Raw genomic sequence first — 12,112 nt, 5'->3', positions numbered from 1 at the left:
GTAATTTAATGAAAGCTGCTCTCCCTTCTGCGTCAACAAATTGACCCATTGACTGACTGATTGTACAAGGCCCGTTTAGGGTAAACAGGCTGCCTCCCTGTATACTTAACCCTGACACTGCATGGTATTGTTTTTTGGTGTTTGGTGTTGTTAAATATTATTAAGTGCCCTGCTGATCCTGGCACTACAGTGTTCAGAACAGAACACTTTGAGTCTACCCAGTACAGTATGGACCATTTCAGTGGGATGCATAACTGGTATGCTCGTCGTCACAGTAAACGAACATACTGTAATGTCTGTAGAGAAGCTATGTCTGGAGTCACATCACATGGACTATCCTGTGAAGTGTGCAAGTTCAAGGCTCATAAGCGCTGTGCTGTCCATGTGACCAGCAACTGTAAATGGACCACGCTGGCATCCATAGGCAAAGACATCATCAAGGATGAGGAGGGGATCTCCATGCCTCATCAGTGGTTAGAGGGGAACCTGCCCATCCATGCTAAATGCACCATCTGTGATAAAACATGTGGCAATGTCCTCAGATTGCAAGACTGGAGATGTATCTGGTGTGAAGTTATGGTACACACTCGTTGTAAGGAGAAGCTGTCGTCCAAGTGTCCTCTGGGGCGGTATAAGGTCTCCATCATCCCACCGACTGCACTCAACATTGACTCCGATGGTTTCTGGAAGGCACCCTGTCCTCCATCTTGTACCAGTCCTCTCCTAGTGTTTGTCAACTCTAAGAGTGGAGGAGGAAACCAGGGAGTGAAGTTCCTCAGAAGTTTCAAACAGCTGATGAACCCTGCTCAAGTGTTTGATCTGGGGAATGGAGGACCACACCTAGGTCTGCGTCTGTTTCAGAAGCTGGATAAGTTTGGTATTTTGGTGTGTGGTGGTGATGGAAGTGTCAGTTGGGTGATGACTGAGTTAGACACACTAACATTGCACAAACAGTGCCAGCTGGGCGTGTTACCATTGGGAACAGGGAATGACTTGGCAAGGGTTCTGGGATGGGGTTCAGCCTGCGATGATTACAAACAAATACCTCAGATACTGGAGAAACTTGAGGGAGCTAGAATCACGATGTTAGACAGGTGGAGTATTATGGTATACGAGACCAAGTTTCCACAGCAACACTCAGCCTCTATGGTTACAGAGGACTGCAGTACTGAAAACATGGAATGTTGTACAGAGAAGTTTGTGATGAATAACTACTTTGGCATCGGCCTGGATGCTAAAATCGCTCTGGACTTCCACAACAAAAGAGATGAACATCCGGAGAAATGCAGGAGTCGTACTAAGAACAAAATGTGGTATGGGGTTCTGGCTATCAGTGAACTGCTACAAGGAACCTGCAGGAACCTGGAACAGAGGGTCCTACTAGAGTGTGATGGTCGTCCCATTCTGTTGCCCAGTCTACAGGGTATTGTTGTTTTGAACATTTCCAGCTTTGCAGGAGGGACGAACTTCTGGGGAGGTACCAAGAGGAATAATACATTTGCTGCTCCGTCATTTGATGATAAGGTGTTGGAGGTGGTTGCTGTGTTTGGCATCATGCAGTTGGCTGTTTCCAGAGTTATCAACCTACAGCATCACCGCATCGCACAGTGTTCTACGGTAAAGATCACTATCCTTGGAGATGAAAGTGTTCCTGTGCAGGTAGATGGGGAGGGATGGCTTCAACCTCCAGGAGTCATTCAAATCATCCACAAGAACCAAACTCAGACCCTCACCAGATTCTGAGTGTTTGAGAGCATTCTTAAGTTGTGGGAAGACAAAGAGATGTGAATGCTCCCACCTACAAACATCCCTCCCAGCCCAGGCTTGAGGTCAGGCCGCTCTGTTTCGATAGGCTGCTGGAGCACTGTTACAGAAAATAGGGTAATGGGGCAAGACGGACCAACGGAATAATGACATGGCACCATAAATTGTACCGGTGAGGTGGCCCAGTCTAATGCTCTCAATGCTAGTTCTAACGCTATGGACGTTTATGCTGGCCCCCAAAAACTCTTATTGTTTTTATGTTAGTTTTTTTGTATTTCTGCAGCGTATGGCTTAAACAGTGGCGACTGCAATGTGATTCTTAAGGCGGAGATGTACTGGGCTGAACTGGTGCGATCTGACCTATAGGAGAATCCAGTATATTTGGCAGCATAATCTGATGCCATCACCCAGTGTTGATTGTCCTCTGCGTGATGGCTGGAGGGATTCCTTTATCTCTTCAGGCATCCCACTTCTTAAAAAAAAAATGTTATTGCAGGTTGTTCATATTACATTTCATATTTGCATTAAATATATTACATATCCTTGCAATTGTTTTGTTTTTATTTTCTTTTTTTATATATACACCATGTGTTATAATAAAATGCAGTAACCAAAAAACATAATTACACAAGTCAAACAAAGCAAATTATATTAATACTTATAATGCTAAATTATAGTAATGATAATGCTAGTGATATTAATAATGATAACTTAACAAAATAAAATAGAAATGGGGGGAGGGTTATGTGTGTCCTCTATGTTGATCTGACTGCATTTTTCCTAAATTTAAAAATGTTATAAAAGATCACCATTCCGATATGGAATCGGTGCTGGGTCATTCCCCAACTTAGTCAACGGCCCGTAATCTATCCATTTACTCCATCTTCTATTAAACTCAGGCTCATTGTTTCTAATTCTAAACGTTATTCTCTCCATTTCAAATATTTCCTGTACTGTTTCTTGGCATCCCACTTCCAGTGTAATGGCCGGTGAATTTCTTCTCTGAAGTAGTAGAAATACCAACAAAAAATCTAATTTTTGAAGGCATGGTGCACACCATGCGCCCTGGAGTGTTACAAGTGTGCACAAGGCGCTGTTAAAATGGTTATAATCAGAAGAATGATGGTCTGCAAACATACTGAATGCAGAAACAGAGATTTGGCACTCTTCTGTACCTGTGCACAAAGAATAAGACGATTCAGAGTAGAAGGTATGATGCATTCCCACATGTTCCAAACACACATACAGTACCTGATCATACCAAAGAACACATTCATAAGAAACATAGCACGTACTGTAAGATGATAATAAGCAAAAATCTTAAGTATGTTTTCAAGGCAAATCAGAGTTAATTCTGGAGCACATCAAGTATGTTAAAAATTACCTACTTGACCAGTGGTTCCCAAACATTTCAGCTCGAGACCCAAAAGAGAAAAGACGTTTGCCGGGGACCCAAACAAATTCTAGTTCTTTTGAAAAATTCTTATGTCTTATTTTGAAATATTTTTAAAAAATGTGTAGGAAAAAAAAAGAAAATGTGTCCGCAACCCACAAATGGGTCCCGACCGATTGTTTGGGAAACAGTGTACTAGACCAACAACAGCTGCTGCATCACTGGCTTTGTATTGTTTCTCTTTTTCATGTCATGCGCACACACAAACATAAGTACACACAAAAATCAACGCATCTCAACTCTCCTCCATGAGTTTTGAAAGACATTCCACCACATCCTCTCCCCTTGCCCATGGCACAACATTGGCCTGGACGTTTTCTGCCTGCTTCAGGTGTTGATGCATGGTGAAGTCCTTCCTGGGGAAAGCTGTGTCATCTGGGCCCAGGGCCCTGGAGGGACAGATGTCATTGGCCCCATCCCCAATGTAGAACACCTTTTGGAAGGGTGCTTTTCCTTGCTCTTGCCGTTTGGTCAGGTACTTCCTCAGGATTACTTGCTTGCACATGTTCTCTGGGCAATGTGTGCAGTTGTGAGAGTGGTAGGGTTGCAAGATGAGTTGTCCGTTCACAAAGCTCGCCGGGTTGCTGAAGATCCTCTGAAAGAGGTGGCGAATCCTGTTATACTCTAGCCACTTCTCAATGAAATACACATTAGCGTCAGAGACCACCATCAGCTCGAAGTCATTCTGGTGGTTGTCAAGGTACTCGAAGAGAGCCGGCAGGCCCGGGGTGGGAGAGATCTTCTCCACAACCTTTCGGATGGAGTCCTCAGACACATCACGTTCCGCCATGTATGCCAGCGCGTTCTGCATGTACTTGTAGTCATTTTTTTCTTTCAAGGCTGTTAGTTTATTCTGAAGCTGCTGGCCCAGTATGACGCCCACCACCGTGTCATTGCTGTCCTCATTGATAATGGTGTTGTCAAAATCAACCAGCATGAGGAAGCGCGGGGTTGGAGACACATCAGTGCTGGGGTTGGAAGTGGCAGCCATCAGCAGAATTAGCTACTGAACCACGTGGAGACCTCTGAAACTGCTATACCAACCGTCAACATGGACAGTAAGACTTTAAGAAGAGTAAGAGTTTCTGTTCACCTGCCCAGGGAACTACGGATGGAAATTAGTTAAAACTGGTACAAAACATATTTTCTTGAGATTTGTGTATTTTGTACATGGTCCTGATAAGAGAAGCTAGTGTTACCATCTAATATTCAGAAGAAATTGCTAAAAGATTATTACGTTTTAATTGACAGTTCACTTTAAAGGACAATTACATGGTTGTGTTGACAACATGATGTCATTGGGTGCTGTCGTGCTGATGTCAACAAACATCTAAGTTTCAGAAGAAATGACTAAAGAAAATGAAGTTTTATTTGATAGTTCACTTTAAAGCACAATTACATGGTTGTGTTGACGACATGATGTCATTGTGTGCTGACGTCAACAAACTAATGTTCGCCAGTTTTCAACTCCTATACACTTCTGTCGATAAGCTTGAGGAACCAATTCATATGCACAGAGAATGTGATAAGATTTTACAACTTGATAATCTGGTCCTGCTACAGTACATACTACTGTCTGCTACAGTCACAATGGAACTTTCTTGTTCTACTTTGGATTTTGTGCGCAAGTGCTGACATTTTTACCACTGAGTATAGAGCATACATGGGCAACTGGCAGCCTGGGGGCCACATGCGGCCCCCACCTTCACTTAATGCGGCCCGCAGGTTAATATCGGAATACTGATATGTTATTTATTTCAATTTCCATATTTTATTACAAGTCCAGACATGCAAACATGACCCGCTTTAATTACTTCAGTCTATATTATTAGTATCTTAATGACTAGTATTAAAATTCTATTGTCGTTTTTATGTCCAATGTATTTATATTTAAGTTCATAATGTTAACATAAGTATAACTAAATGCATTTGAAATTAAATGAAAATGTTAGATTTCAGGATTCCAATGCAAAAATAGCAACAAAAAGATTGGATGAAATTCGCATTAATTGAATATCTATTGTCTAGATGTGATAGGCAGTTGTACATTCTATAAGGGGGCAGACTGGCATTCTGCTCCAATGACTGGCATGGAATAAATACTTTCTATGAAAGTAGACTTTGAGGAAATCGTGTTGACCGCAACACAGTCTCTAGAATAGCAGTGATTGCAGGGCTCAAAATGGGGTTTCGAAGCAGTAGGTCAATGGGACTAAATTAATCTAAACTAATCTAAATTAGCAATCATTTTAAGTGCCATTTGTGAAAATACATATTGACATGACTTGGATAATCACTGTGATGTTTTTTTTGTCTTTGCAACAACCATTGCAAAGTTTTGTCACTTTACTTAAAGGTCACAAAGTCATGCTATAGGATACTATAGAATGATACAATTGTTAATAACCATTATAAAATGTTGTCACTTTACTTAAAGGTCACAAAGTCATGCTATAGGATATTATAGAATGATACAATTGCTAATAACTATCATAAAAAGTCACTTCACTTTATAATGCGTTATGATACATTATAGCACTTCTCTATGTGCCTTTATAACTAACTAAGTTATGATAGTTATAATGTGCTGTTCCACTGAGCTTAATAATGCATTATTACCAGCACTTATAATACCTTAATATAGTTGTTATAAGTTGTCATACTGATTATAAGAATTTGTAACAAGTGTTATAATGCCTTATGAACACGGCACATCTTGACACGTTAATGGCCTGTAAATGTGTTCTTTTTGGCATGCAACACTGTCATACTATGGAATATAAATAAGATCATATGCTTCCGTCTGTACAAAAGTCCATTCAACCATACATACTACATTCATCACAGATTTAACTGCGTCTACCATAATTACCCCATTAGCCGTGCAACCAAACACCAATGGCCATGGATTCACAAAACGAGCCTCACTTGACCAATGCCCCCCCCCAACATTCTCAAGCTGGGGGGTACCACTCCCATTGAGAAACACCAGGCTAGACTTTTTCAGAGCCAAGCTGTCTATAAGTTAATTGTGGTCAAACCAGGCTGAACCCCCAAATATCGAATCATATGTCATAGATACATCATAGATTACATTACTATTACTACTAATTATAATTAATAATAAATATACAGACCAATACACAGTAGAGGTTAGCAGCAACATGGGCCACACTGTACACACTATGAACTGACAATTCAACTGGCACTAAACTAAACAGAAAAAAGAAAGAAAAAAAATAGAAAAAAAAACTCATCAGTGTCTTTGTCATATTCATGCAGATCACACAGATTGTCTCCTCCATCACAGATGTGGACCATCCTGCCCACCGCCCCTGCTGTGTGCGTCTCTGGCTAGGGCTCCAGCAGGGTGTCTGCTTTCAGCGCCATGGCTGCAAGCTTCGCCTTAGTTGCCTCTGTCGGTCTCTTCCAGAAGAACATTTTTTTCCAGACACTCTTCTTTTTGCATTTGTTGTTAAGGCACTCTTTCTGCCTGTCATGTTCCAAGCTATGCTTCGCCATCCCTGCTTCAAGGCATGCAGTTGCCTCTCTTGATCTCCTCCAGAAGCGTAACCTTTTCCATACACTTTTCTTTTTGCACTTGTTGTTGAGGCACTCTTCCAAAGCCTCCCTCTCATTGGCCCAAGTCATTTCTTTGTTTGTGAATTTGATGTTCTCCTCTTTCAGAGTGCTATTCTCAGCCTCTAGTTGTGTCAGTCTCATATGATCCATGGCTGCTTTGCACAATGACTGCTGAGCATGGGACTCAAGCTGACGGTTGACGGGCCTCTCTGGGATGATCTGTTTACTGGATTTTTCCTCTTCCTGGAGCACAGAACCGAGCGACTTCAATTTATCTTGAAGGTCATTGGGGATTTCTACCTTCTGGTTTTGGATCTGTTCCAGCTCGGCGGCGTATGAGTCCACTTCATAATCCACCTCCTCTGTCATCTCCAACACCTCCTTATCCTCCTGACAGTGAATTGACCCCTGGAACTCAGCTTCGTGGTCTTCTAGTACCTGTTCTTCCATCTCCACCATTTGAGACACCGCCGCCTTATGGAAGGTAAACAGCTGAGGAGAAACTTCCTCCTCATTCTGCTCACAGCACAGTTTGAGGTCATCTCTCTGTGGCGAGCTGCTCAGCCAGTCCTTGTCCAGAATCTCTAGCCCGTTGACTGTGTGAATGTTGGGACGGCCCCTGGGAGCAACTGTCAGCTCCTTCACCCTGTTAGCGTAGTGTAGCGTGTTGAGGGTATTTTCACATGATGCCATACCAGGAGATATGGTTGCAATCATGCACGTATGGGAGTTCTCCCCGATGAAGGAATCTCTGAGGACTTGAGTGAGCTTGCTGCCCCTGAAAGGTATGTAAGCCTTGTTATGTCCTAGAGCCCTGATGCACTCCTTTAGTGCCAGCAGACTCTTGTTAATCTCTGCTCCCTCCAGATGAGTCTGGTGGTCACTTCTGGATGCATCAGCTCCTCTCTCGTTCCCAGCCAGATCAATGAGCGAGAACTTCCCGTGCATCGTCCCCTTCCTCCGTAGAATGATCTGGAAAATAGCATGGCTCCTAGAAGAGTGTGTGTTGGCTGAAGTCTGACCCGATGCTCTGCAGCTGTTTCCCACTTCTATGAGTTTGAGAACATCCTCCGTACACGTGACTTCTTTCTCCTTGAGTCCTACCACCTGAACCTGCTGTTGACCATCCTCCATCACCTTCAGCTTAGCTTTATTATTCAGCAGGTCAAACACCTTCCCATTGTAGATTTCAAAGTAGGTTGCGTAAACGTGTAGTTCTAATTTCTTATGGTTTGGTTTCTTCAATATGAGAAACACATCCTGAGCAGTTAGCGTGTATATTCCTTTGGCACAATGCTGGTTTTCTCCAGAACAATCTCCACCCATTGTATATGTTTTTCCACTTCCTGTCTGTCCATAGGCAAAGCAGGTAGCCATGCCCCTCTTAAAGATGGTCTCCACCAGAGGCCTGGCTGTGAACCTATACACCATCTCATTGGTTGTGAAATCGTCGAAGGCGTAATCGAAGCGGAATGTCTGGTTCTCCAGGTAGCGGGTTAGGTCCACCTTCTGTTTGGGTTTGTGGACCATCACCACATCTTTACTGGGAATGCTGATGACATCCAGGTGCTTCATGGTCAGTTCTTTGTTGTTCAGGGGACGCTTCCTCACATAAACACATATTCTATGCTTTTTAATCTGGTCTGCTGTGGTCAGAGGTTTGTAGTCTAGACTGGCTCGGGAATCCCTGATCATGCACATGATATCATAGTTAGGAATGTTGGTGTTTAGCTCCGGTTCTCTCTTCTCTATCAGGCCCTGCTGCTGTAGTTGATGCCTTTCCCTCTTGCGCTGGAGTTTCTCCCCACCCTCTTTCACACGGTTGGACATTCTCTTCAAATTCTGGAGTTGTGTCTGAGCTTGTGTTGCCTGTGCAGGCTGCAGGGCGGGGGGAGGGGGGAATCGTTCAGACTGTTGGGGTCTGTGGTTTTCTAGAACCTGTTCCTCTATCTCCACCGTCTGAGACACTGCGTCATGGAAGGTATCCAGCTGAGGAGACTCTTCCTCCTCATTCGGCTGCTCACAGAGCAGTTTGAGGTAGTCTCTCTGTGGCGAGCTGCTCAGCCAGTCCTTGTCCCGAAGCTCTAGCTGGTTGACTGCATGGATGTTGGGTCGACCCCCTTCTATTACCTGGTTTGGGTAAACCTTCAGCTTCTTCACCTTGTTAGCATAGTGTAGTGTGTTGAGGGTATTTTCACATGACATCATACCAGGAGATATGGTTGCAATCATGCACATATGGGAGTTCTCCCCAGTGAAGGAGTCTCTGAGGATCTGGGTGAGCTTGGTGTCTCTGAAAGGAGTGTGAGGCTTGTTGCGTCCCAGAGCCCTGATGCACTTCTTTAGTGCTAGCAGACTTTTGTTAATCTCGGCTGTCTCCAAGCGTTCAGTGCTGGACACGTCAGCTCCTCTCTCGTTCCCAGCCAGGTCAATGAGCGAGAACTTCCCATGCATCTTCCCCTTCCTCCTTAAAATTATCTGGAACACACAGTGGCTCCTAGAAGATTGTGCATTGGCCAACATCTTACTCAATGTTCTGCAGCTGTTTCCCATTTCTATGAGTTTAAGAACATCCTCCGTACATGTGACGTCTTTCTCCTGTAGTCCTACCACATGAACCTGTTCACCACAATCTGACACCTTCAGCTCAGCTTTACTATTCAGCAGGTCAAACACCTTCCCATTGTAGATTTCAAAGTAGGTTGTGTACACTTGTAGTTCTACATTTTTATACTTGGGTTTGTTCAATGTGAGAAACACATCCTGAGCAGTTAGTGTGTAGAGTCCTTTGGAACAATCCTGGTTCTCTCCAGAGAAATCTCCACTCATAGTATGTGTTTTTCCGCTTCCTGTCTGTCCATAGGCAAAGCAGGTAGCCATGCCTCTCTCAAAGATGGTCTCCACCAGAGGCCCGGCTGTGAATCTGTACACCATCTCATTGGCTGTGGAGTCATCGAAGGTGTAATCGAAGCGGAAAATCTTGTTCTCCACGTAGCGGTTCAGGTCCACCTTCTGTTTGGGTTTGTGGACCATCACCACATCTTTATTGGGAATGGTGATCACATCCAGGTCCTTCATGGTCAGGTCCTTCTTGTTCAGTGGACGCTTCCTCACACAAACACATATTCTGTGTTTTTTAATCAGGTCTTCTGTGGTCAGAGGTCTGTAGTCTAGACCAGTTCTGAAATCCTTGACCGTATACCCCATATCATGAATTGGAATGGCAGTGTCTAGCTCCTGTGCTACCTTCTCTCTATGCTGTAGTTGACACCCTCCCCTCTTCCCTTGGAGTTTCTCCCCCTTCTTCACACGGTTGGACTTCCTCCTTGCTTTCTGGAGTTGTGTCTGAACCTGTGTTGGCTGTGCAGGCTGTTTGGCAGAGAGAGGGGGTACTAGTTGAGACTGTGGGGGTGGGTGGTCTTCTAAAACATGTTCCTCCCTCTCCACCTTCGGAGACATCGCCTCATGGAAGGTATCCAGCTGTGGACACGCTTCCTCATTCTGCTCACAGAGCAGTTTGAGGTAGTCTCTCTGTGGTGAGCTGCTTAGCCAGTCCTTGTCCCGAAACTCTAGCTTGTTGACTGCATGGATGTTGGGTCGACCCCCTTCCATTAGCTGGTTTGAGTAAACTGTCAGCTTCTTCACCCTGGTAGCATAGTTTAGTGTGTTGAGTGTATTTTCACATGACATCATACCAGGAGATATGGTCGCAATCATGCACATATGGGAGTTCTCCCCAATGAAGGAGTCTCTGAGGACCTGGGTGAGCTTGGTGTCTCTGAAGGGAGTGTGAGCCTTGTTGCATCCCATGGCCCTGATGCACTTCTTCAGTGCTAGCAGACTTTTGTTAATCTCAGCTCCCTCTAGGCGAGTTTGGCAGTCAGCAATGGACGCATCAGCTCCTCTCTCGTTCCCAGCCAGGTCAATAAGTGAGAACTTCCCGTGCAAATCCCCATTCCTCCTTAAAATGATCTGGAACACACAGTGGCTCCTTGAAGAGTGTGTGTTGGCCGACATCTTACCCAATGTTCTGCAGCTGTTACCTACTTCTATGAGTTTAAGAACATCCTCCGTACATGTGACGTCTTTCTCCTGTAGTCCTACCATATGAACCTGTTTGCCATGATCTGACACCTTTACCTTGAGTTTACCATTCAGTAGGTCTAACACCTTCCCATTGTAGATTTCAAAGAAGGTCACGTACACTTGTAGTTCTAACTTCTTATACTTGGGTTTCTTCAACATGAGAAACACATCCTGAGCAGTTAGCCCATAGATTCCTTTGGAACAATTCTGGGTCTGTCCAGAAAGATCTCCACTCATAGTATGTGTTTTTCCACTTCCTGTTTGACCATAGGCGAAGCAGGTAGCCATGCCTCCCTCAAAGATGGTCTCCACCAGAGGCCTTGCTGTGAACCTATACACCATCTCATTATTTGTAAAGTCGTCAAAGGTGCAGTCAAAGCGGAAGGTCTGGTGTTCTATGTAGCGGGTTAGGTCCACCTTCTGTTTGGGCTTGTGGACCATCACTACATCTTTGCTGGGAATGGTGATCACATCCAGGTCCTTCATGGTCAGTTCCTTCTTGTTCAGTGGACGCTTCCTCACACAAACACATATTCTGTGTTTTTTAATTAGGTCTTCTGTGGTCAGGGGTCTGTAGTCTAGACGGGCTCGGAAATCCCTGATCATGTACATGATCTGCTGCTGTAGTCCAGATCTTTCTCTCTTCTCATCAAGTTTCTCCCTCTTCGGCGCAAAATTGGGCTTCCTCCCCACATTCTGGAGCTGTCGTGTCTGAGCCTGTGTTAGCTGCGCATGCAGTTGGGGAAGGGGGGGAGCTAGTTCCGGTTGTGGGGGTTTCCTGTCGTGGGTCACCACCACCACTCTGTTATCTCTGGATGGCTCCATGGTGGTTCTAAGCAGGTTCTTCGCAATTTTGTTGATTTGAACAGCAGCAGCAGGGTAAGGCGGTGGTGTCTCTGGGATGGGGACAATATCCTCATCTGGGGACACATCTGGGTTTTGAGCAAATATACTCTCCAAGTCAATCTCTTTCCCTTTTGTGCCTCCATTCTCAATCCACTCCACTGTGACACTCTGGCTGTCCTTATTAAGAGAGGTCACCATCGCCTGGTGGACTCGCCAATTTTGCCCATCACTGCGTTTTATTTTCACACAAGTACCTATGACAATCTTCCCAAAGCAGCACACCATTATTATACATTAATTAAATATCTAGTGAGATCAAAGTGTGTTTAAATATGTCAAATGTATTTATTTGCTGTAACACAACTATGTATTGCACACATC

The 12,112-nt window shown here is 44.3% G+C and overlaps 3 protein-coding genes and 1 pseudogene across 4 annotated transcripts; 1 reads left to right on the top strand and 3 right to left on the bottom strand.

The window, feature by feature from the left end:
• Positions 1-197: 197 nt before the first annotated feature.
• On the top strand, positions 198-1,788 carry LOC311064389 (diacylglycerol kinase delta-like; annotated as a pseudogene). Its single transcript has one exon. The product of its transcript is annotated as a diacylglycerol kinase delta-like (transcript).
• Positions 1,789-3,452: 1,664 nt separating this feature from the next.
• Positions 3,453-4,208, bottom strand: LOC311064388 (putative phosphatase phospho1; the record flags this gene model as incomplete). Its single annotated transcript, XM_084084219.1, has 1 exon — positions 3,453-4,208. The coding sequence occupies one exon, from the start codon at positions 4,206-4,208 to the stop codon at positions 3,453-3,455; it is 756 nt and encodes a 251-aa protein (XP_083940345.1).
• Positions 4,209-6,571: 2,363 nt separating this feature from the next.
• Positions 6,572-12,016, bottom strand: LOC311064387 (kinesin-like protein KIF2A; the record flags this gene model as incomplete). Its single annotated transcript, XM_084084218.1, has 2 exons — positions 6,572-8,677; positions 11,579-12,016. 2 exons carry the CDS (start codon positions 12,014-12,016, stop codon positions 6,572-6,574), a joined length of 2,544 nt encoding a protein of 847 aa, XP_083940344.1.
• Positions 8,706-11,497, bottom strand: LOC311065146 (uncharacterized protein; the record flags this gene model as incomplete). Its single annotated transcript, XM_084085363.1, has 2 exons — positions 8,706-8,710; positions 8,824-11,497. The coding sequence occupies 2 exons, from the start codon at positions 11,495-11,497 to the stop codon at positions 8,706-8,708; spliced, it is 2,679 nt and encodes an 892-aa protein (XP_083941489.1).
• Positions 12,017-12,112: the final 96 nt, after the last annotated feature.

Source organism: Gymnoscopelus microlampas (genome assembly GCF_963454915.1).
Source record: "Gymnoscopelus microlampas genome assembly, chromosome: 17".
Classification (NCBI taxonomy): domain Eukaryota; kingdom Metazoa; phylum Chordata; class Actinopteri; order Myctophiformes; family Myctophidae; genus Gymnoscopelus; species Gymnoscopelus microlampas.
Note: the sequence above shows the minus strand (reverse complement) of the source record. Positions and strands in the feature narration are given on the sequence as shown.